Genomic DNA, 26,433 nt, shown 5'->3' with positions numbered 1-26,433 from the left:
CCCGCAACCAAGGCACATGCCCTTGACTGGAATCGAACCTGGGACCTTTCAGTCCGAAGACCGACGCTCTATCCCCTGAGCCAAACTGATTAGGGCTCGAGGTAATTTTTTAAGGGTAACAAAGTAGATTGACATTGCCCTATTCAATATCTAGACTTATTTTCAAGTTACACTATTAAACAAATTGACAGAAAAGATATGGAAAATTAGATCTCTAAATTAGATCTCTAGCTCACATTACACTTATAAGTAGATTAAACATCTCAATGTGAAAAGCAAAATTATAAAAATAATCTAGAAGGAAATGTTGCAATAGGAAAGATGTCTTAAAGACCATGTAGAAAGCACAAACATTGTAGGGAAAGATTGATAAATTTTACTCTGTTAAAGTTTAAAACTTGTATGAAATCAAAAACATTGTAAACAGAGTTTAAAGACAAGCCATGAATGGGGAGAGTATATTTATAATGCTTACTAGAGGCCTGATGCACGAAATTCGTGCTGGCCTGCGATCAGGGCTGATTTTCCCTGGCTGCTGGCAGCTGGGCCTGCCCCCTGCTGCCGCCACCTCCGCTGGTCAGGGCCCCGGCAGTGCCCGTGTCTGCTGCCATCCACCCCTGGTTCCCTGTTCCCCATCAGGCAGTTGGAGACTGCCAGCCAGGGTGAGGGACTGAGAGGTTGGCCAGCAGGCCCCGATCAGGTGACAATAAGAAAACAATAAGAAAAGACAAAAAATTGGGTCAAGACAACAAACCAGTACTTAACAGATGAAACTTGAATGGTCAGTAAACATATGAACAGATGATTGTATCAGTTTGCATGGGTTCAGCTATAAGTATCGAAAATTTCAGCTAACAGAAACATAAAGCCTAAGGATATTTTTTTCCTCCTTGACAAGTTTAGAAGTAGGAAGTTCAAGAGTTGGTTTAGCACTCTGTGAGCACAGTAGGGTTACATGCCAGCATTTTCATAGTTTTCTTGACCTTCCCATCATGGTATCAGCAGCTCCAATGTGATAACCTTCTATGAGAATTTTTTAAAGTAGAGAGGAAAGAGGAGAAAGGGACCTTTATCCTCCATACACCTTCTCTTAGTGGGGAGAAAAATCATTCCATAAGCTTCTAGATTTTTCCTTCTGTCTCATTGCCAGTTACTGACAGAAGGGAATGAATCACCCTTACAGCTTAGAGTAATCAGGATTCACTCCCTGAACTGGAGAAAGAATTACCTTTTCTGACCATATTACTTTCTGTTCACTACCTGAGGAAAATTGAGTTTTTCTTTGCCAGCAAGAAGAGAAGATATTTGCTGTAATTATTAGCCTCTCATTAATATAGGTTGAACCAAACAATATTGATGATATAATATGAATATGTAATATATTCTAATAATATGAAATGTGGAATATAATGTACAAATATATTAACATGAAATACATGGAAATATTCAAATATAATTAAGAAATATCTAAATACATAAACTTACGTGTTTAAAAACATGAAAAGTATAAAAATATGCGGGGGTGTAACAAACATTGACTTATGTAATGGTATCTCTAGAGAAGAAAGTTGATGACTAGGATTAAGAGAGATTGCAATTATTTTATTTTCAAAAGTAAAATGCAAATACCTGAACCAAAAATGTAAATAGCATTTGTATTTTTTTTTTGCCTCTCTGCTTTAAATCTTATAAATTATATTAATGTATATACAGAGTAGGGAAATGAGTATTCTCAAGCATTTCGATTGAAAATGAAAATTGATAGACTGAGTTAGAGGACAGTTTTGGACAAAGAAAGAAGTCTGGAAGTTTAATCATTAGAATGCTCATTTCATCACCATAATACAATTACTTTAAAATTGTCATTGGCTATTTTTCCCGTCTATTGATCTCATTAAAATCCTCATCATGCTGGACATTGCATAATGTTGGTGGCCTTTGACTTCCATAAAGTTGTACTTTCATGGTATGTTTTACCTTTCTCAGTGTTTATCTAGCCCCATTCTGCTGCAGATCTTTTCTGGCTCCCCTCCCCCTTTTTTTTCTGTCTAAAAATTATGATACTTCTTGTCAGTGTTCTGGTTCTGCATTTTCACATATCTGTGTTTCCACTTGTTTGTCATATTGTTTCCTCAGACTCAGTAAATCCAAGCTTGAATTGTTTCACTTAACCACCCATTTCATTTAGTTTGGCCACCAGTCCCAAGAGTAAATGTTTTGGCATTATCTTTTATTGTTACTTTTTAAATAACTTGTCAACAAACTATCACCACATATTTCTAGTATCCATACATTTTTCTCCAATTATCGTACTGTTATGTTGAGTGTTTGATTTGGTTGTCAGCAGTGTTTAAATAACCATTATCTCTTAGAATATAGTTATACATTTGATTTTGTCTTATAAGCATGAGGGGAAAGTGAATGCCTTGGACAGGAGCCATGTGTTGTCCAGCACACAGAGGTATTGAAAAAAATTTTTTTAATAAACTGCCCAAATACTAAAGGAAGAGCTTTCTTAGTTCTAAATTTTCTGAGATGAAAGAATCCATTTGAATATTAGCCTTTTTTTTTTTTTTTTTTACTTTTTCTGCTATAGAATATAGCACTTCAGTTCTTATTTGTTGATATTGTTAAAGGAGTTCTAATGGTTCTTTTTGCAAAATTGATTTTAATGTAAGATATTTTCCCTCTTTATTTTTAGGTTTTGGAAGGAAGGATGTCGTAGAACATTTGCTCCAGATGGGCGCTAATGTCCATGCTCGTGATGATGGAGGTCTCATCCCACTTCATAATGCCTGTTCTTTTGGCCATGCGGAGGTTGTGAGTCTGTTATTGTGCCAAGGAGCCGATCCAAATGCCAGGGATAACTGGAACTATACCCCTCTGCATGAAGCTGCTATTAAAGGGAAAATCGATGTATGCATTGGTAAGTATTATTTGCTGATAACTAAGTTGTAAGATCAATCAACCTGAGAGGTATAAAATTTTAAATAAAGTTTTCTGTTCTCGTTTCCTATTATGATGGAAATAGCGTTTCATTAGAATTAGCAGGGTGGTCTTTATTACTTCTTATTCTTGAAGGCGATTATTTTCCATTAAAAGGGAAGTAAAGAGACAGCAATCTAAAGTTGGTTAAGAACAAGATTCACAACATGAACCCTCCAAATGCAAGTCAAATGCTAACTGGTATGGAACTCAGTTTTGATAGATTACTGTTATCACATTTAGTTAATTTACAGTCTCTTTAAAAGACTGCAAATTTCCTATCCTTGCATCAATGAGAACCATTATAAAGTACAAATTCTTACTGAATTGGATGACATATTTGGATGCTTTAGTTTGATTCAAGGAACATTATCAAAGCTTTTCTCTTTATGTTGCTGAAATTGAACACCAGCTATTTTATTAGGACTGGAATGCTTTGAGTGAGTAATTCAAATATAGTTATTCAAGGCTTAATATTTTCAACATGTGCCATAGTCTAAAGAAAAAGCAATTTCAAACAAAATTGAACTTTTCAACCATTTTAAATATTGAGATTATATGAAATTGTATTTAATCAGCATTTCTTTCTCTTTTATAGATATCTAAGTATATATATGTATACTTTAGATTTTGCTTTAGTGTATAATATTTTTCATTTTAAAATCTAAAGCTTGTAGAGGACAAGCCTGGTTTCTTTTGTGTGTATCATCTGTTTCTTCATACTTAAGACAGTGGATGGTTGTTTAACCCATGGCTAGTTGGTTTATATAATTGTCTTCCTGGATGGCATCCATTTCAGTTTAATTAGTTATATTTATAAAACTCAAATGTATATGTCATTTTAAAAAATATTTTTATTGATTTCAGAGAGGAAAGGAGAGGGAAATGAAGAGAGAGATAGAAGCACCAATAATGATAGAGAATCATTGAATGGCTACCCCCCACATGTGCCCTGACCAGGAATCAAACCATGACCTCTTGGTTCATGGGTTGACACTCAACCACTGAGCCATGCTGGCTTGGCTTAATTTATTTTCTGAGATTGGTCCTCCATCCTCCTGCCATTTCTGTTTAGGTAGGCACAGTTGGTTTCTGAAATTCCCAAATGAATAGACTGATGTAGAGATCTTGAGAAGATAGGTAAATAGAAGTTCTGTTATGGGACCTTTAAACTAACAAAGACATCTCTTGAATCTTGATTTAAAAATTCCTGCTGCCTTCACACTCTTTACATGTTTACCATACTCCCATCTCTCGTTATAGTCTGTGATGCTCCAGTGAGAAGGGGAAAAAGGGGAAAGAGCATATTCCCTCTGGGTTCCTCAGCGGGGAATGGAGAGCTTACTGGCTTCCACAGCAAACAGTCTTGAAGATAATAGAGGTGCATAGTCTTCTAACACTTATGGGATTTTCAATATTTGGAATACTCTAATATCTAAATTTGAAGCCCAGAAAGCCTAATGAAAAATAGCAACGTTTCTCAGCTAAAGAGGGGAAGATTGAATGAACAATCAGAATACATATCCAGGACTGCTTAAGAGGTCAGATAAATACCTGAATGAAAGATAAAAATAAAAAGATCCCTCTGGGAAATGAAAGTGTAGTATGAAAGAAACTTCCTGGGACCAAAAAATATCTAATTTTTTTTCTAAAATAGAAAATTCAATAGATAAATTAAAGAAAGACCATGTTAGTTGTCTGGAAGACCATTTGTGAGAAATGTCCCCCAATATAGAAATCATAAAGGAAGAAATAAGTAAACCCAAGAAGTCAACATTATTTTAAAACCTTACATATGTATAAGTTCCAGAAGGTAGGGGGTGGGGAGGAGGGAAAAATAACCAATGTAGAGATTAATAATAATTAAATGATAAGCAGAGAAAAACTTGGGTCTTGAGATTGAAATGGCTTATGGAGTTTCATGCTGTATTGATGAGAAGAAACACTGAGGAAGATGTATGAACTTTTCCCTGTAGAAAGAATAAGTTGCCTACAAAGGGGTAAAAAGGAGATAAAAGACTTTCCATTTACAACTTTGAAAGCTTGAAGACAGTGGAACACCTTCTAAAAAGAATAGAAGAGAAGGATTAAATTGTAATTCTCTTCATAAAGAGCAGTGCTTTAGCTTTTGGGGTGTAAGAAAGACTGAATAGAGCAAGTGACATTATTTTAGAGAAATGAAGTTCCTGCCACTTGTTTTGTTTTTCTTTCTCTTTTCTTTCAAATAATTCTTGGGAGCCCAAAATTCAAACTGCTACTTAAAATCTAATAATTAGAACTTTAAAAAAATAGCTTTCTTTCTTTCTTTCTTTCTTTCTTTCTTTCTTTCTTTCTTTCTTTCTTTCTTTCTTTCTTTCTTTCTTTCTTTCTTTCTATCTTCCTCCCTCCCTCCCTCCCTCCCTCCCCCCCCCCTCTCTTTCTTTCTTTCAACTCTTTATTAGTTAAGGTATTACAAATGTGTCCTCATCCCTCGCATTAAATTACACTCAATGGCATTAAGTCAAAGATACCTGGGTCTTTGAGCAAATTACTTATTCTCTTTAGCTATTAAAATGGGGGTAATAACTACTTCATATAGGTGTTAAGAAGTTTAAATGAAGAAAATGCAAGTAAAGCACCTTGATGTAATATCTGTGTAGACAGTGCTGCCATAATTTCTTACCCTGCCCTGCTTGTCTGGTTTCTTTAACCATATCTTGTTTTACTAACCATGTTTCATTGTAATTCATAGCCCTTATTACCTGATATTATATATTTGTTTAGTTATACTAGTGGCCTGTTGCACGAAGTTTCGCTCAATAGGCCTTCCTTCCCCTAGCTGCTGGCACCGGTTTTCCTCCAGCACCCAGGACCCAGGCCTTTGGTCCGGCCGCAGCAGTGAGGCTTGGCTTCTCTGCTCCAGCTGCTCCTAGCCCCTCCTTTTCTTTTTCTTTTTTTTTCCCCCCCAGTTTCTTGAGCGGGCCCAGACCCCTAGCCCCTCCTTGAGCGGAGTCCAGGGCCAGCGGGAAGCTTGGCTTCCTCTGTCACCGGGAGCAACCCAAGCCTCCTGCTTGCTCCAGCTCCGTGGCCGCTGCCATCTTCAGTCATCTTCAGTCTTTGCTCCGTGCCTGCATATGCAAATTAATCGCCATCTTTGTTGGGTTGATTTGCATAGTCGCTCTGATTGGCTGGTGGGTGTAGCAGAGTGACAGAGTGATGGTTAATTTGCATATTTACCTTTTATTATTGTAGATATTTATTTGCTTGTTTTCATCTCTATGTGTACTCTATTTCTATTCTGTGCCTGAATTAGAAACACAGGAACCTTGTCTACCTTATCTTGCACTGTATCCCCACTGTAATATTCTCTGTGTCAACTCAGAGTAAAATGTTTATTCTGTGCCAGAACCTCATGGTGGTTTGCCAAGCATCTTTTCATGTGCTAGTTGTGGCTATTGGTACACATTTTTTTGGAGAAATGTTTACTTATATCCTTTGTTCATTTTTTAAATTGGATTGTCTTTTTGTTATTGAGTTGTAAGAGTTTTTTTTAATATATTCTAGATAGAAGTTTCTTACCAGATAAATGATTTGCAAATATTTTCTTCCACTCTGTGTTGTCTTTTCACTTGCTTGATAGTGGCTTTTGAAGCAAAAAAACATTTTTTTAGTTTTGGTGATTTGATTAATAGTTGTCTGTTTTTCCTTATTTTCTTCTAAGAGTTTTATAGGTTTAGCTCTATTTTTAGGTCTTTTGATCCATATGGAGTTAATATTTGTATATGATGTGAAATACAGGGTCCAACTTCATTCTTTTGCATGTGCCTACCCATTTTTTCCATACAGTTCATAATATTCCTTTATAACACTTTTATTTCTGTAAGCTTGGGAGTAATGCACCCCTTTCATGTGTGATTCTAGTTATTTGAGTCTTATTTTTTTCTGGGTCTGTTTAAGCTAGAAGTTTGTTAGTATACGTTATTGTGCACCTTAGTAGTTCATTCCCATTTGTTGATGACGTATAGTGTTTTATCATACGGATGCAGCACAGTTGGTGGATGTTGGGTTGCTTCCAGTTTCTGAGTGTTCTGAAGAAGGCCTCTGTGAACATTGGTTTATAGGTCTTGGTGTGAACATATTGTTTCATTTTTTGAGTGGATGCCTAAGAATGGAATTGCTGAATGGAATGATAAGTATATGTTGAACCTGATAAGAAGCTCTAATGTTTGAAGGTGATGAGCATATTTTTATGTGACTACTGGTCATTTGTGTATATTTATTCTTTGGGTGGTCTCAGTTCAGATCTTTTGACCTTTTTGGGGGGTATTATTATTGTTGACTTGTGAGAGCTCTTTTGTGTTATGGACGTGGACCTTTGTTTGATGTGTGTATTCTAAATGCTTTCTCCCAGTCAGTACTTTGACTTTCGTTTTCTTAGTGGTATCTTTAGACAAGCAAAGGATTTTATTTTTGGTAAAACCCAATTTGTCAGTTAAATACAAATGTATTTGGTGTCTCAATAGCATTGGAATAATAAAGTAAGATTTTTATTAGACAATTATTTTTAGGTTAAAAACAGTTTCTAGTGAAGTAAGATTATAGTTTTAATTACATTGCGGAAATGCAGAAAGCAGTTTTTTGGTTTAAGGGTCTCTGAAGTGCTTTATAACAACTTGTTTAGGATATATTTTTTTAATTAAAATGAAAGAATAAGCTACTCCATAATGAAAAATTGAACATATTATGTGGCTTATATTTAAGATTTAAGAGTAAAGTTAAGTATACCTTGTTTAATTAGAAAATAATTACCTAAAATGCATGGTTATTTCTGTGTTGCCTGAATCATTCCATAAAGGAGCACTCATTAATTCCTAATAGTTAAACTTTTTTTTTTTTTTTTTTTTTGGTTTGTGCTTTCCCTCTGCTTTCTGAGATCAAAAGACACGTAGATGTTTTTTGAGCTATTTCTTCATGTCATTGACTTTGGTAGAATTCTCATAGCTTTTCATATTCCCATAGTATTGAGACAGGAAGTCTGAGCAGTTTAAAATATCAAGGACTACTCTTTTTTTAAAAAAAATGTTTTTATTGATTTCAGAGAGAGGAAGGGAGAGATAGAAACATTAAAGATCAGAGAGAATCATGATAGACTGTCTCCTGCATGCCCCCTACTGGAGATTGAGCAGAAACCCAGACATATGCCCTGACTGGGAATGGAACCATGACCTCCTGGTCCATGGGTAGATGCTCAGCAACTCAGTCACACCACATGGGCAAGGACTAGTCTAGAAATATAGTAGTCCTTTGTCCACTAAATATATTTACTTCCCCTTTTTTCCCCTAACAAAATGTGAGTGGGAACAAAATATGTAACTTCTGAGCAGAAGTGTTAAGAATAAGAGCACAGTTACCATATTTTGTATTTTCTTATCTTGGTTATTTAGGGAATCACATTTTAACCCAGAGCCCTCTTCAGTGTCTGGGCCTGTAAGTAAGGAAACTCCCCTGCTGTCATTTTCTCAACTTGTATTGTGAGCAAGAAATGAACTTTTTTTGCTAATAAGCCTATGAAATTCTGGAGCACTTTGTTATAGCAGCATAATCGAGACTACCCTGACTGATAACACATTATTTATGAAATTAAATTCATAACTAAAGATAAACAATAAAGAAATTATTTCTTAAGAGCAATGACTTATCTGAGAAAAGTATATCTTGGAGGTAATCCCCAAGTGAACCAGGGTCCAAAATACAGTATAAAATACCTTCCTGCTTACTAATTAGCACATGCAATTGATACATACTTAGTAATGAATTAAATTACAGTTGCTGTAATAAAAATATATTTACTTTCTAATTTGGCTGTAGGACCAGGTAACAGTCTCTTAAACCGAGTCATGTAAGGTGTGAACTTGAACATGCTCCAAATAAGTTAGTACCTTTTTATATGCTCCTGTAGTATTCTGCTTAGGTCTTACTTGGTTCTTTTTGCCTGGTAGATTGTTAGTTCTCTGTGGTAGGGAACTAACAATAATCTTATTCCTTCTTGTGTTCTCATTTCTATCACTGGTATCTAATTGTATACTCAAGAAATGTGTGTGGAATGACAAATTCACAAGATGGCGGCTCAGTTCTATCTAGATTTTTTGCATTAGTCTGTGTTGGTGTGGGTGATGAAGCTGAGTAATTTTCTATTTCTTCTTGATTAGATGATATTTTGAGGTTCTTTCATTTTAAAGTAATGTGAATTTGCAGTATGTCCAACGCACCCATATTCAAATACAAATATAAAACACGTTTTATAGTCAGATATAAATTGTGTCACATTATCTGCCATTTGTCAAATCATTACTATTCTTCATTAGGATGGGTTGTTGAATGGTGATTCTAATCAAGCATTGACTTCTGGTTACCATGGACTTTTTATATAAAGAATGGGCAGTCAAACATTTGTTGTTGTTACTTGCAGATTAAACCCATGAGAGTCCCTGTCAGGAACTGAGGAGTTGAGGTAGGGAGGAAGAAGAGAGAAAAAGGTGACGCTGGTAAATTTACCCAGAATTACTGTGGATAGATGATACATACACAATAATGAAAAGTTTTCCCATGAGGCACCTCAAAGTACTTAGCTAAATAATTTTAATAATATTTTCATACTATGCCTGAGGCTAATGATTCAAATTCCCTACCATTTACCAGTGAAGAAAGGAGAAGGTTCTTAGTTTGCCACCTTCTATAGAGCTGATATAGAGTTGTTATAAAAGAAATCTCTTCTTAATTGAGAACTAAAAATTCTCTCTGCTTAGTGAGATTAAGAGCATGTTTATCGATCAGACAGTCAAACCTCAGGGAACATAGGGGAGGGTGGGGGTAAGGGGGAGAGATCAACCAAAGGACTTGTATGCATGCATATAAGCCTAACCAATGGACACAGACACTAGGGCGGGTGAGGGCATGAGGGCATGAGGGTCGAGGGGCAATGGGAGGATAAGGACACATACGTAATGCCTTGATCAATAAAGGAAAACAAAGAGTACATTTATTTAAGCATAAAAAAGTTCATTCTTTAAGTCTGTCAAATTCTTCTTTATTCTTTAGCTTTTTAGATCATCTAATATTTAGCAAGTTTACAGTGGTAGATTTACTTTACCTAGTTTTACAAAAAAATTAAAATAAAAACAAAGTTCCAAAATAATCTATTTACTGAAACTTAAACTGTTTTTATTATTATAACTCAGTCCTAAAGTAATATCCCTCTCATAATTTCCTTGTAATACCATTTTGTATATCTGCTATCTAGAAAGATATATTTACTTTCCTTGTACAAACTCTGTGTTAATTTAAATTACCTGATCACTTCCATGGTTACTTGTACTTTGATAAAAGTCCTGGAACTTGGGGTGGGGGAACAGAAGGTAGGATCAGTGTTGGACTGCCTCTGGTATATTCTTACCTTCTGTAATGTAAGTATAGTATATCAAAGATTAACAATTTTCTAGTTTTGTCTTAACAATATTATTAGAAGTAATAAATGTTCATTAAGGAAAAATGAGAAAACTGTCAGACTTTGTTATATGTCTGTTTAGACCTAGCCTATCCAATATTATAGCCATTAAATGAAAATTAATTAAAATTTAAAAAATTAAAATTTAGTTCTTCTGTAGTACTAGCCACATTTCAAGGGTTTAATAACCATATCTGTCTCTTGGTTATCTTATTACAGAGTTCAGACATAGAAATTTCTATCATTACAGTAAGTTCTGTTAGTGCTGGTAGATTCATTGTACCTGTGCACATAGTCCTTTTTAAAATTAAACTAGGATCATTCCATGCATACTGTTTGTTTTCTCATTTTTTCACATTGTGTTGTGAACATACTTCATTATCAGTGAATATTTCTATCTAATCTCATTTTTAAAGGCTGTGAAGGATTATATAGAAACTAGTGTCCTGGTGCACAGATTCATGCACATTGAAAGGAAATTAGTTAGAAGAAATATTTTATTATTGCTATTTGCATCTCGCTAATGAAAAGAAAAAAGGATTCTACTGAGTTTCCTATCTATCTACTCCAGGACTTCTGTGAAGATCAAATGAGATGAGGCACGGGAAAACACTTCACAAACATTTGGTTAAAGTGTAAAATGTTTACACCTGGCTATAAAGCAAGTCATGTTCCTGGGCTGAAGAAACTCCAAGTGGGCTAGTCACTAGGGAGAAGAAGCTGAGCATTGCTACGTGATGTCATTACCTGGTGCCCACAGCGACCATTTCCGGGTGGGCTGGGCTGTGGGCCACATTTTGCGCCATGGGGTCTTGGCAGTGTTGGCAGCAATAAGGTGGGGTGTTGCTCCAGGGTGGTGGCAGGGCCTGTGTCCCACTTGGGGGAAGCTGAGTGTTGGTTTGTTAGCACCAGGTCCATAGTGCCCTTTATTTTTAAATGGCCAGTGCGCGTCATGGCAGCTCCTGTGTTAAGCGTCTGCCCCCTGGTGGTCAGGCCCCCTCATAGCAACCAGTTGGATGGACACTTAGCCTTTTATATATATAAACATAGCTACCAGTTGGGTGGACACTTAGCCTTTTATATATATAAACATAGCTACCAGTTGGGTGGACACTTAGCCTTTTATATATATAAACATAGCTACCAGTTGGGTGGACACTTAGCCTTTTATATATATAGATAACCATTATTTTTTAAATCAGTCACCTACTTTAGGCAATTTAGACTATTTTTGATTTTTAAATTGTTTTATAAGCATTACTTAATGACTATCCCTTTCATTACTAGTAAATATAAGTTTAAACCTTAATTATTTTAGCATAAATTCTGGAAAATCACAGATTCTTAATAAAAGCTAAAGAAATTGTGGCTGTTGGAGAACTCGACATTTGGACACTTTAAAATTTTTTTTAAAAAGCAAGTTTAATTTTTTTTTTTTTTTAATCCTCACCAAAGGACATGCTTAGAGGGAGGGAGGGAGGGTTAACATTGATTGGTTGCCTTCCATAGGTGCCCTGACCACGAATCGAACTCTCAACCTAGGTATGTGTCCTGACCAGGAATTGAACCAGCAACCTTTTGGTTCACAGGAGGACACTTAACCAGCTGAGCTACTCCGGCAGGGCCAGGGCTCTTTATTTAGTCTGTCATATTATCTATCCATATGTCATCCATAAATGAGCTAGACTAAGAAAAATCATTTCCCACACCTTCCTTACTCTTCATAAAAATTCATTGAAAATTCAGCAAAGCCTTGAGAATTTGATTCACTGGCTTTTGTTTCATTATTGTCTCATTTCCCTTATCCTGCCAAAATACCTTCCTTTGGCATTTTTAACTGCATTTTTCCATATAAAAATTGAATTGGGATCAATGTAGTATTTTCATAAAAAAATAAAACTTGGCAAAATTCCATACCTGTATACTTATAAAGGAGAAGACAAGCCAAGAATGCTAGTAATTTTTCCCCTCTGAAATAATCCCCACTGATAGTGAGCACCATTATTTTGATGACTTGCCTGTTTATCTTCAGCTGTTTTCAAGAAGATTAGAATATTTATTCATTTACCTAATAAATTTGGAACTACTTAAGTAGACATTCTGGATAATGGTGGCAAATATGTGTGTTGAGTTTCATATTTGTATATTGCATTTTATTAGAATAACCAGAAAAACACCAGTATGCATGCCTTTATTCTCCTAAGGCCTTAAGAAATAAGTCAAAGGTACTTAAAGTAGGAAGGGAGAGAGGGAGAAATTGTTTAAAAAAGAAGAAGAAGAAAAAAAACCCACATTTATTTTTTTAAAAGTGATAAAAGGCTTTGCTTATTGCTCAGTCTGCCCATTAAAGGAATTATTTATACATTTGCATTTACTTCTAAGCTAACCATGATGGCTCAGAACAATCTGTGGATTTCAGTGAGATGCCTGGCTTAAGTTGGAGGTTGTATGAAAATGGTATTTGAGGCAAATGGCTCATGTAACTCAGTCAGTTCTCACTTTACAGGTTATCATGTTATCTGAAACTCGTTTCGTATTAGGACTGTGTCCTCACTTTGTGCAGTTCTGCAGTAACTGAGATTTCAGAGGAGGTCCAGATTGATGATAAAGATTTGTTGAGTCCTTCTCACTCCTTCCCAGCTGACCAAAGTAGAAAGTTGTAAAGTGTAATAATTGCAATTTCAGGCTTTAAAAAATATATTATGTACTCACTTTGTTCTTTTAATTATTGGAATCTGTTGATTGTCTTTAAAATGGGGTGAGTGTTAGGCTTTTTAACGGAACCCAGGATGAAGAATGTAAATCTCACTGTGAGTTGTTTCATTCTGCCCTCGGATATGACAGTATAAGTAAAACGTTAAGAAATCCCACTGTGTGTCCAAATATTTATTTTATGTCAAACCTCTAAAAATTTCAAAATTTGCTCTGATATAAGTAATCGTGATTAGAGATAGAGGGAATATATTTTATTTTGCCTGTTTGGGCACAGCTTTGTGTTGTTGGCCTTTTGAAAAGAATATGTTTGAGCATGAGGATTGCGGGAACAAGAGTGGGAAATATGGAAATATTCTAGTAGCTCACCTAAAATGGAACTCTAGCTGTCATGGATTGTTTTCCATGTCATTTCCAAGTTGTGGTTTCACATTTTCCTACAGGGGCTTGTTTGATGAGATACGAAGAGAATATTGGCCATAGGAGTAGATAAGGTATTTATGACCAATATATGCCTTTCAGAATTCACATAAGGGGGGAAAACTTGAATTTTACAGTTCTGGGATGACCTTGGCTTGCACTTGTGTAGAAGGATAAGATAGAAATTAAATGAGTTTAGAAGTAGGTATGAATTCCATTATGTGATTTAAAAACTGATCTTGCACAAATAATTTAGTTGCCTTGAAGCTCAGTGAGCATCATACCTACTGCTTTGGGTTGTTATGGGAAGACAGTGAAGTAAAAAAGCAGGAAGAGCCCCAGTAAATGCTTGTTTCCTTCCACTCCCTTTTCCCTTGGGTGGTAACAGTCAGGTGTTCTCATAGATCAGGTTTGTATACTGACACTGTAAAAGCTGAGTGACTGACTAGTTGGCAGTTACCATATGCTGCTCTTTGTTTCCATCAATGTGAATTAGTGTTATATCCGTTGTTTCATATCCTTTGTAATGTCGTCAACTTGAATTCTGATTTAATAAGACATAAAATCACACACACCCCCATTGCAATTTAGGTCTTTTAACCTATTCAGTGGGGATGTTGCAGATAGGATAATGGGAAATTATAGTGTAACCGACATTTTCCCCACAAATATTTTAATAGCTGAAGTATGAAGTTATAGTGATTGGCTATGACTGAGCATAGCTATGAATAATGATTAATATTTTTAAAGCAAATTAATTATGAGCAGATAGTTCTTCAAGCTGCCAAAATTGTAATGCACTTGGAATGAGAGAAGCGAAAGTAGAGGAGGGATTACGTTAAAAAAAAAAAAAAAAAAAAGACAGTCTTTTTCTCCTCAACATAGGGGAAAGGAGCTGAGGTGGGATATAAAAAATGTGATTGAATACTGTCACTAAGAATAATTGCTAATAGGATAATTTATTAAATCCAAGAAAAGAAAACTAATTATTTAAAAATTATTTAGTAAATTTCTCAAGAAATGAAAAATTAAGAGTTCTATTCTTTGGCTCCTTCAAATTGAAAGTACAACAATATATTTAAGTTTCAAGCTGTTGTATCAGTTCTCAGAGGTATAGGGGAATACTAGTAATAATTGTGAGATCATTTCTTAAGAAACTGAAGTTCAAAGCAGAATCAGAATGTTATGATACAGGTCCAGTCCTGTGTTACTTGCAAAAAATGCTTTTATATGTTTAATTTTAAACCCAGTAACTAGTAGCATTAAAACTTATTTTAATTGGTCTTAATGTTTTAAAACTAATGGGGAGCTTGCATGGAATACTAGTAAAGTCTTGAGGCCTTGAGAGAGGGCAGGTGGAGTTAACAATTTAAGGAATGATTCAGAAAGGCTCTGCCAGAAACAGGTTGGAAGCATCTTTTTTCATATAGTCATTGTCCCTCAGAACAGTAAAAACTTTGTGATCATGTAATAAACTTATATAGACTGTAAATTTATCTGTTTAATTTCTTATTAGTGTTTCACTTAGCTGAATCTAGTCAAGTTATAGAAAAAGTAATCTCTCCCTAAATAAAAGGGAGCATAAAACAATAATTGACTTAGCACAAGTGAATTCATTGCTCCTAGGACTGTTGCCAGTTTGTCTTTATTTCAACCCAACAGATATCTTCTTTTACCATTCTCTGTGTATATGATTCTATTTTTGAAAGTAGATGAAAAATCCTGGTTGAAGGGACAGGGGATTTATTGAGTCCCTGTTATGCACCAAGTACCAACCTAGGTTTATATATATATTGTCTCATTTAATTATAACTGCAATCCTCAGAAGTAGGTGGTGTTTTATGAAAGAGAAAAGTGTGATTGACAGAGGCGAAGTAACTTGCCTGAGGTCGGACAATTGCTAAGGACAGAGGAGCATTCTAAAGCCCACGCTTGTCTGACTCCTGGACAGTATTTTTTTTTCTTTTGGACTAGACTGGGGGATTTCTGTGTAGAGACATAGGATTTATTATAATCATTCTCATATTTATTCCAGTGCCTACTTTATCTTCCAGTGCATTGTGGTTTGTGTAAGCAGATAATGCTGATTTCACAAATATATTGTGGACTGGCTTAACTCACTTTTGTAAAAAGTGTATAAAATTGATTTGAATGTAATATAGAATATTGAACATAGAATAATCTATATCTAAGTTACTCAAGATGGAATGGCCTTTTAAAATATTCTCAATTTCCTAAAAATATATATTTTTTAAAATCTTGATTTTATATATTTCTAGGAAAACTTGACAATAGGAACAACATTTAATTGGGGGATTTTTTAATTATAAATTTTCATGTCAAAGTTTGGTCATAAAGAACAACTCTCCCACACAGGTGGTGTGGCTCAGTCGTTGTGCATCAACCCATGAACCAGGAGGTCATGGTTCCATTCCATTTCCCTTCCTCTCTCTATAATAATTTAAAAAAAAATTTTTTTTAAAGCAAAACAGCTCTCCCACATAAATTCAGTAAAATTTTATTTACTTGGATTAATTTTTTGAGCGAGTAATCATATATTTTCTAATGTCTCTTTTAAAAATTCTTCTATACTCATGCCTACTATATGCTGGCCACTGTTCTAAGAGCTCTTCAAATATTATTTGTTTTGTCCTCCTAATAACCTGTGAGGTAGATACTATTATTATCTTCTGAGTTACAGTAGAGGAAGCACACAGAGATGAAGTAGCTTCCTAGGGTCCCAAAATGAGGAGGAGACAGAACTGGGATTCTAACCCACACAGTCTGGTTCCAGAGGACCAGCTCTGGACCACAGCTTTGCTTTTCACCTTAGCCATGGCATATTGCCATTAGTAAGTGAATCAGAGTTAGTAGAGAATTTAAAAAACTGAATGCTATCTTATTTTTTCCAGTGAAGTACAAGGGAAAAGTTATAAATGGGTATCTATTGAGGCACATTATAGTCAAGGTATACACTGAGGTGAAATTAAGTAATGTATCACAAGTAAGCTAGCCCCAGATGTAGCCAGAATTCTGAATTGTTGGTGACTTTTGTATGAAAGGCAGAGACTAAAATGTTGTCTTAAAAACCTTGACTTTTACACAGTAGAAAATTACTTCTTGACTATTTTACTTAAGGCTTATTTCTACAGCCTCTGAATCATCACAGATTTTAAATTAATGGATTTTTTTTTATATTGGTCTTATTTGTCTAACGCTGTCACCCTATTTAATGTTGTTCACTTGACAGGAAGAACAATCCAATTATTTCTCCATTGGTTACAAATTAATTACTTTAAGTAGCAGTTTTAAGACAAGTATTATTTTGGCAAACATACTTAAACAGCATGCATAAAGATAATTTCTGTCTGAAAAGAATTATCTCTCTCATTTCTCTCTTATTGGAAAAATAATACATATGTGTTATAAACAGAACAGTATAGAAATGTGTAAAACAGAAAATGGAAGTCCCAAATCTTTCACTCAGAGATAGTATACTTTTTGTAAACTTATTAATTTACCATGAGTAAACACATTTACACAATACTTATTGCAATAGAGACCCATTGAGGTGTCGGCACAAGAACTAATGCCTCATTTTTATTGGCTCTTTTGTCTTCTTTGGCCAAACTTTTGAAGTCCAGAACCAGATATTGTGGCAAGTTGGACCAGAGTCTCTTTAGTGAGAGTTTGAAATTAAGATTCAAATGATACAGGTGTGTGTGTTTGTATCTAAGGGAGGGTTGCAATGGTGCTGAGAGATAGAATAGACAGAAGCAGGATAAATTTTTGGATGCATTTTTGCATTTGCTTTAACTGAGACACCTATATTCTTTAATATACTTTCCTGTTGTGTAAGCTAGCTAAAGTATTTTCTCCCTCACTAATTAAAAACCCTCTAATTGAAAAAGTCAGTACTCAAAGATATATTCATAGATTACAGTATCTTAAATTTAGAAGGATCCTTGGAGGTCATTTTTTATTACTATTTATGATTATTTTTTAGGAACTTATTTATTAGTTACTATTGTACTTTACTGATTTAGTATTTACTTATTTCCTATTATGTTTTTAAACCACAGAACTCTTTTCTTCAAATTAAATCAAATGCAGAAACCCAACACTGTTCAGCCCTGACTGGTGTGGCTCAGTTGATTGGCCATCATCTTGCTCACTGAGTGGTTGCTGATCTGATTCCCCGTTAGGGCACATGCCTGGGTTGTGAGCTAGGTAGCCAGTTGATGTTTCACTATCATATTGATGTTTCTCTCTCTCTCTCTCTCTCTCTCTCTCTCTCTCTCTCTCTCTAAATCAATTATTATATAAAACTAAAAATCAATCCTATCTAATAAAAGAGAAACATGGTAATTAGCGTACGACCGCTACCCTTCCCATTGGCTAATCAGGGCAATATGCAAATTAACTGCCAGCCAAGATGGCGGCCAGCAGCCAGGCAGCTTGAAACAACATGAGGCTTGTTTGCTTCAGTGACGGAGGACTCCAGCGTTCCCCGCCTGCCTTGCCGGCCTCTGAGCCTGCAGTTTGAAACATTGTAACAAATATAGAAGCTAAACAAAACCCCAGAAACCTGCTTTCAGCGAGCCGGGATCTCAGAGCTGGAGTTATACATTGTTTCGATTATAGAACCCAAACAAACCAGATACCTGCTTTCAGCAGCAAAGGCCTCAGAGCTGGAGCCAGAGCTAAAGCTGGCCCAGAATGAAAAAAAAAAAAGGAGCAGTTGGGAGCTTCAGTCACCTACCAGCCTGAAAACAGCCCTCAGCCCCTCACCCAGACTGGCCAGGCACCCCAGTGGGAACCCCCACCCTGAAGGGTCTGTGACCAGCTGCAAACAGCCATTATCCCCTCACCCAGGCTGGCCAGGCACCCCAGTGGGGACCCCCACCCTGAAGGGTGTGTGACCAGCTGCAAACAGCCATCATCCCTTCACCCAGGCTGGCCAGGCACCCCAGTGGGGACCCCTTCCCTGATCCAGAACACCCTTCAGGGCAAACCAGCCAGCCCCACCCATGCACCAGGCCTCTATCCTATATAGTAAAAGGGTAATAATGCCTCCCAGCACCAGGATCAACGGAGCTGCGAGGCCTCCCGGCACTGGGATCAGTGTGACAGGGGGCAGCGCCCAAACCCCCTGATCGCCCTGCGGCTCTGTGTGTGACAGGGGGCGGGGCCACAACCTCCCTATCCGCCCTGCTCTGTTCGTGACAGGGGAAGGCGCCCCAACCTCCTGATCAGCCCTGCTCTGTGCCTGATACGGGGGAGCTCCCCAACCCCCTGATCGCCCTGTGGCTCTGTGTGTGACAGGTGTGGCGCCCCAATCCCCTCCCCCCCCCCCGCCTCCCCCACGGGCCCTGCTCTGTGTGGGATAGGGTAGAGCCATAACCTCCCCATCGGCCCTGCCCTGAGTGTGACAGTGGCGGCGCCCCAACCCCCTGATCGGCCCTGCTCTGTTGGTGATAGAGGGCGGTGCCCCAACCCTCCCGCCCCACGGGCCCTGCTCTGTGTGTGATGGGGTAGAGCCATAACCTCCCCATCGGCCCTGCCCTGAGTGTGACAGTGGCGGCGCCCCAACCCCCTGATCGGCCCTGCTCTGTGGGTGATAGAGGGTGGCACCCCAACTCCCTGATCCACCCTGCTCTGTGTGTGACAGGGGGCGGTGCCCCAATTCCCCTATCGGCCCTACTCTGAGAGTGACAGGGGGGAGCTCCTCAACCCCCTGATGGGTCCTGCTCTGTGCGTGACAGGGGGGAGCTCCCCAACCCGCTGATGGCCCCTGCTCTGTGCGTGACAGGGGGGAGCTCCCCAACCCCCTGATCGACCCTGCTCTGTGCGTGACGGGGGGAGCTCCCCAACCCCCTGATCGACCCTGCTCTGTGCGTGACAGGGTACAGAGCCCCAACCCCCCTGATGGGCCCTGCTCTGTGCGTGACAGGGGGCAGTGCCCCAACCCCCTGATTGGCCCTGCTCTGTGCGTGACAGGGGGTGGCGCCGCAACCTCCCCATCGACCCTGCCTTGAGTGTGACAGGGGGCGGTGCCCCAACCCCCCAATTGGCCCTACCCTGAGCGTGACTGAGGGTGGCATTGCAACCTCCCGATCTGCCCTGCTCTGTGCATGACAGGGGGCGGCGCCCCAACTCCCCAATCGGCCCTGCTCTGAGCCCGACCAGGGGCTGCACCTAGGGATTGGGCCTGCCCTCTGCCACCCGGGAGCAGGCCTAAGCCAGCAGGTCGTTATCTCCTGAGGGGTCCCAGACTGCGAGAGGGCACAGGCCGGGCTGAGGGACCTCCCCTTCCCCCCGAGTGTGCAAATTTTTGTGCACTGGGCCTCTAGTCTACACTAACAAAAGATAAAAATGGTAATTGGCGTACGACGATACCCTTTTCATTGGCTAATCAGGGCTATATGCAAATTAACTGCCAACTAAGATTGGCAGTTAACTGCCAACAAGATGGCGGTTAATTTGCATATGTAGGCACAATGCAGGGAGGCAAAAGGGAAAGCAGGAAGAAGCCCCCTGCCACTGACAGTGATCGGAAACCCAGGGGGGAGCTAAGAGCTGGGGGGCAGGGCAAAGGCGGCCCCAGGGAGAATCAGGTTCCTTTTCCGCCCTGGCCAGTGATAGCAGGAAGTGGGGGTGGAGCCAGCGATGGGAGCTGGGCATGGTCGAAGCTGGCAGTCCCAGGAGCTAGGGGTCCCTTGCCTGGGCCTAAAGCGAAGCCCACGATCGCGGGGCCGCTGCAGCTGTGGGTCCCTGCTGCCTGAGCCGAACGCCTAGGCCAGAGGCATCAGGCCTGGGCAAGGGGCCGATCCTGTGATTGGAGGGTGATGGGGGTCAACGCCTGAGGGCTCCCAGTATGTGAGAGGGGGCAGGCTGGGCTGAGGGACACTCCCCTCCCCCCCCCCCCCCCCGCCCCACACCCAGTGCACGAATTTCGTGCACCGGGCCCCTAGTATATGTATAAAAATGTTCCGACAGTGGGAAGAAGTATAGACCTTCATGTATTCTACCTTGTGTGTATATGTGTGAGGAGGGTGGGTGTGGGCCTTTAAGAACCTAAAGAGAGTGGTTTCAATCAGGAGCTATTTTGCCTCTTAAGCGGATATTTAGCAATGTCTAGAAGCATATTTGGGTGTCACAGCAGGGGAGATAGAGGTCAGGGTTGCTCTTAAACATCCTTTAATGCATGGGACAGCTCCCCACTGTAGTACACACTGCAGGACAAGCCAAGACCTGACTGATTTTACCAGTAAAGAAGCAACAAGCCACTCTTAGATTTAGATAGTTTATTACTTATATATAGATAGTGAAAAGAAGGGTAAGCCAAATGGTGCCTGTTCCCTCTGATCCTTTTACCACACTCCAAAAAGGATGACAATAAAAGAAAAAGGACTGTGACTGCAGCATGAGTTGTCAGAAAGCCTATTGCTGAAGAGCCAGTATAAGGGGAGAGGAAGAAAGAAAGCCCTGTACTCATTACAAGTAGAAAGTGATATCAGCCAAGCACCCAGTGCCCACATATGATTAGTGGGAAATCACTATGTTTATTTGTCTAACAAGACCAAGCTAAGACCACAGAACCATTACTACAAAACTTTTCTCCTGAAGCCCAGCTTGCTCAGTTTTCTGTTTATGTTACTAGAATACCTGTTCTTAAATCTCCATTTTAGAAGATCTTTATAAGTCAGTCACATTAGCCATGCTTTCATATTATGAGGTTCTCAGAGATTTCTCCAAAGGATACTAATTAAAATGAAAGAAGCTTATTTCTCTCAATGAATGTCAATACTCATTCAGTAAAAAGACACCACTGAGCATCAAACAAATGTCTAACTTATGTTCTTAAGAGAAACCTATTAACATGAGTATGTTAAAAGAGGAGTTTATCATTTTTCTTGACTACCAAATTTAATTTTATACAGAGCCAGTGTTTATCTCTTTTGAATGTTAGAATTTGAAGAATTTAAATGTTTAGTTTATATAGAGGTGGAAACTACTGTGAAAAAGTTGGATCTTAATAACTAAAGAGAATTCTTTTAAAAATATAAAGAGAAACCAAAATACTTTTTAAATGAAAATAAGTATTAAATTTATATCAAAGAGTTTCTTTGGTTTGGCTAACCAGACCTTGGTTGCAGAGTAGTATTGTAGAAAAACTTTGAATATTTCTACTTTACTATTGCCATTTATTTAAAACAATTTTAAAAGTAGAACATTGTTTAATTGATATTACATAAGTCAAGTTTTTTCTAGGAATAGGAATGTGGCATATTTTACAGTTGCAGAATAATGGCCTTTTGCAATATACATGGAAATAGAAACATAATTAAATTATTGCTTAACATATGCTATATTATTTAATATATACTACTATAGTTAGAATAGTTCACAAATTATCCCTCATTATTTTGTATACTATTACTTACATGCTCTCTTGTAAGAGCTTTTTAAAATTGTAGTTGATCTTAATTTATATGTATAATAACTTTTTTTCTTGAGTTTATCTTGTTTGGGATTCTTGAACCTATAGATTGGTGTCTTTTATTAGTTCTGTGAAAATCTTAGGCAATATCTCTTTACATATGTGTGTATTTTCTTTTCTTTTTTTTTAAGACTGATTACAACATGTTAGACCTTCTCACTCTGTGCTTTGTCTATGATAATTTCTCCAGCCAGCATTCTTGGAAATATCTATTGACATCTTTTACAGTTCAATAATTTTCTCTTCAGGTTAATTTTTCTAAGCTGCAGTTAAACCACTCTTGAATTTTAAAAAAATCAATTTTATTGAATTATAACATGAGTTTGAGATAATAAAATAAAGCGCATCCATTTTAAGTGTACAAGTTGATGAGTTTTGACAAATGTATATGCCCTTGTAACCACCACCACAATCAAAATAATAGAACATTTTCATCTTTCTAAAAAGTTCTCTAGTGCCCATTTGTAGTCAGTTTTTTTCTTTCCTTTCACCATCCCCAGGCAAGAATTGATCTGTTTTCTGTCACTATAAATTAGTTTTCCATTCTAGAAGTAAGTTCTTCACTGTCTGGCTTCTTTTGCTCAGCATAATGTTTAAGAGATTTCATCTCTCTTGTATGCATCAGTGGTTCATTTCTTTTTATTGCTGAGCATTATTCTGTTGTATAGCTATACCATCATTTACTTAACCTTTTGTCTGTTGATGGATATTGAGATTGTTTCCAATATTTTGTATTATAGAGAAGCATATGAATATTCATGTGTAAGTCTTTTGTGTAGACCACTTTTTCCCTTTTGGATAAATACCTAAAAGTAGGTACTGGCAGGGTCAGTAATGATGTACATTTACCTTTATAAGAAACTGCCAAACTGACCTCCAAAGTGGTTACACCATTTTATATGCCCCCCAGCAATATGAGAGTTCTAGTTTAGTTCATCTTCATTAACAATTGGCATTGCCTATCTTTTAAATTTACATTTCTCTGTTGACTCATGTTGTTGAGCTTTTTTCAAGTATTAGTAATTTGTATATTTTTTATGAAGTATCTTAGTCTTTTCCCATTTTTCAAATTGGGTTGATTGTCTTTTTATTAATGATTTGTAGGAGTTCATTGTATATTCTGGATCTGAGTTCTTTATCACATAAATTTGTTGCAAATGTTTTTTTCTAGTCTATGACTTGCCTTTTCCTGTTGTTGTTTTTTAAATATTGTGTTTTATTTTTTATTAGATTTGTGTTTGAGCTTTGAAAACAGACTTGTTCCAAAAAACCTGCTAGTTAAAATAAAATGAATTGTTATATAAGTTAAAACCTAGTGATATTTTAACATATTTTAACTTCAATGTAACTTCTTTTAAAATTTACTATCATTGTAAGGAGGAGCAGTTTTAGACCATTAAAGTAGCTCTAAAATTCACATAACAAACCAAGAACTTACAGTATTTTAAAGTGAAAACTATACCAGAACACATTTTGATAATTTACCTAACAGGCTTGTTACATTTTTAGTTTGGGCAATTCACATTGTTTTTACTTCTATCTTCTTAAATCAGTTAATAATATTTCTATAGTTAAATGCAATTTATAATAGCATTTTTGTATGCTTCTATAGGAAGTTGACAAGATGAATTTACATATGTGTAGAAATATTTTTATTTGGAAGAATTAAAATGATGTGAATGCTTAAATGTAACAGTTTTGAGGAATTAAATGGAACAATTTTAGTCTTCACTGCCATTGGTCACAGGCTAAGGGCATGCTTTCTGAATCAGGCTCACTGTAGCTAAACGCTTGCACCAGAAATAGGACAATCACATGTCCTTCTAGCCATAAGCTCTTTTGCAGATGACATTTTGAATATTGTGAGCCTACCTTAGTTTTAACAATCTGTTTTTGTACCAGCTACTGTATTTTCTCCATCCTTCTCAAATCAAAAGGAGATCAGTGGATTTGAGGTGCATCCGTAGAACCACTGGATACAGCCAAGTCATTTGAGATTTGAAGTCTGATAATGCCCTAATTGGTACAAGGAGATTTCGAATGTCCACAGTAGTCTTGCATTTATGTACTGGATGTTACTCAGATTTTAATTTCCTTGTTTTTCTTTGAAACTTTACTCTGTATATTGTTTGTATATTTTGGGAATTTTGCTTCAGACATTTGTGCTACTTTAAAAGATAATAGTGTGCTGTCACTATATTGATTTTTACAAGATGAATTTCTAATTATATTATGTATTAGTAGTCACATTTTATTATTCACTTTAGTAACTAAGAACTTTGAAAGCACTTTGAAGCATCCAGAATAAAGAGCCCTACGTGCCACCACTTCAAGGACATAGGGCAGTTTTAAAAGCCATTGTTGTTACCTTCGCCTCATGTATGTGCTGTTGTTCTGGTATTAGAAGATTCCTTTTTTTAAAAAAAAATTAGATATTAATGCTTCAAGTGTTTGGCTGTAACTCTAAACGAGCATTATCAGGGATTTGATATGTAGAAATCATCTACCTAGTTCAACTCATTCACTTCAGAGATCTGGGAACTGAGGCCCAGAGTTTTTACAGGTGCCCTGGCTCAGTGCTTCTCAAACTGTCTGTGGTAGATAATCATTTTTTCTTCCTATCCCCAATGCATGGCAGGCCAATCATTTTGTAAACTATAATAAAAATGAAGTACTAGAAAAAGTGATTATAAAATGACATGTATAATTCTAAATGCTTCCTCTTAATTTCTGTGTTTATCTTAATGTAGGTGGATTACAAAAAGTTCTGGGACTAGAATAGTCCATAGACTTCACTTTGTACTAGTATATCACTGCCTAAGGTCGGGATTGGGAAACTATGATCAATGAGCTACATCCAACTTGTTTTTTGTATGTCCTGTAAGCTGAGAATTATTTTTACATTTTTAAGTGATTTTTGAAGACTTACAATGTTTTGTGACACATGAAAATTATACAAAATTCTTATTTCAGTGTGTTTAAATAAAATTTTATTGAAACACAGTCACACATTCTTTTAAGTATTGTCTGTGGCTGCTTTTCCCCCTGTAATATTGGAGTTGAGGCAGGGATGAGTAGTTGAGAATGAGGCCATATGGTCTATAGACCCTAATTATTACTGTCTGGTCCTTTACAGAAAAAGTTAAGATCTGAAGATCTGGCTTTAGGACAAAATTAGTAGTTAGTGATAGAGTTGCGTGTACAAACAGGGCCTACATTTTTTAAAATGTGTTTTAAATATTATTATTAGCTGATACATATTATGCCATTTTTGTTCTCATTTAATTAGATCCCTCTGATCTAGTTTTAGATACCTTTCTTGCTCCTAAAAACTCTTAACTCTATTGGTGTGTTATTGTTTTTTAACTCATATGTGGTGAATTAAAAATGGTTAGATATTTTCTAATGTGGATTTTGTTATCAGCATCTGGTTCAGAATATTCAGCTTCTTCCTCCTTGTTGCACATTACTCTACAGTGGATGTTTCTGTGTTCAAGTCCAATGAAAGAGTTAGGTATGACTCAGAAATCTTTAGAAAAACGTTATTTCTAGTAAAAAGGTTGCTCCTTTAAATATCTATCACCTAAAGAAAAGCAATACTTCAACTAAACTTTAATGGCAGGTTTCTGTTGCAAAATAGTAAAGATATAATAGGTGAGGTCCTGGTTACAACAAAAAAGATTGAGATTTTAAGTGACTTTTGGAGGAACAACAGGCTTTCAGTGTTTTGCCTCTACCACACATTAAGCTGCAAAACGAAAGTTCCCATCATATTGTTGTCAAGCCAATATGTCAGTTAACATATTGTTTTATTTCTTTTTTAAAAAATATATTTTTATTGATTTCAGAGAGGAAGGGAGAGGGAGAGAGAGATAGAAACATCAATGATGAGAGAGAATCATTGATCAGCTGCCTCCTGCACATCCCCTACTGGGGATCAAGCCCACAAGCCAGCCATGTGCCCTTGACTGGAATCAAACCTAGGACCTTTCAGTCCTCAGGCCAGTGCTCTATCTACTGAACCAAACTGGCTAGGGCTATTTCTTGATGTATGCAGTAAAAAACTGCTTTTCATGGTAGCTGTTAATTCTTTGTTTTTCTACCTTTGTCTGTAATCACTCAGCAATATATTGCTATAAATATATTGCGATAGCTGTCAGCTTTACATTTGATACATGAGTCGCTTCATGATAAGGACCCTTTAAAAGCTGAATCTTGATGTTGGGGTTTCTTCCTGAAATAAAAAAAGAAATTATTGCTCTGAAAGCTTATTCATTATGATGAAAGTAACTATAGTTTGATATTGTGTTACTTGCTATTTTATTCTACT

At 37.2% G+C, this 26,433-nt stretch overlaps 1 protein-coding gene across 1 annotated transcript in view; it reads left to right on the top strand.

The window, feature by feature from the left end:
* Positions 1-26,433, top strand: part of TNKS (tankyrase) — a 150,221-nt gene that overhangs the window by 15,632 nt on the left and 108,156 nt on the right. Inside the window, exon 2 of the mRNA XM_059685511.1 lies at positions 2,702-2,926. Within this exon, the coding sequence (XP_059541494.1) occupies positions 2,702-2,926 (225 nt within the window). The remainder of the gene's footprint in view (positions 1-2,701; positions 2,927-26,433) is intronic.

Source organism: Myotis daubentonii, chromosome 2, assembly GCF_963259705.1.
Source record: "Myotis daubentonii chromosome 2, mMyoDau2.1, whole genome shotgun sequence".
In the NCBI taxonomy this organism is placed as follows: Eukaryota; Metazoa; Chordata; class Mammalia; order Chiroptera; family Vespertilionidae; genus Myotis; species Myotis daubentonii.
Note: the sequence above shows the minus strand (reverse complement) of the source record. Positions and strands in the feature narration are given on the sequence as shown.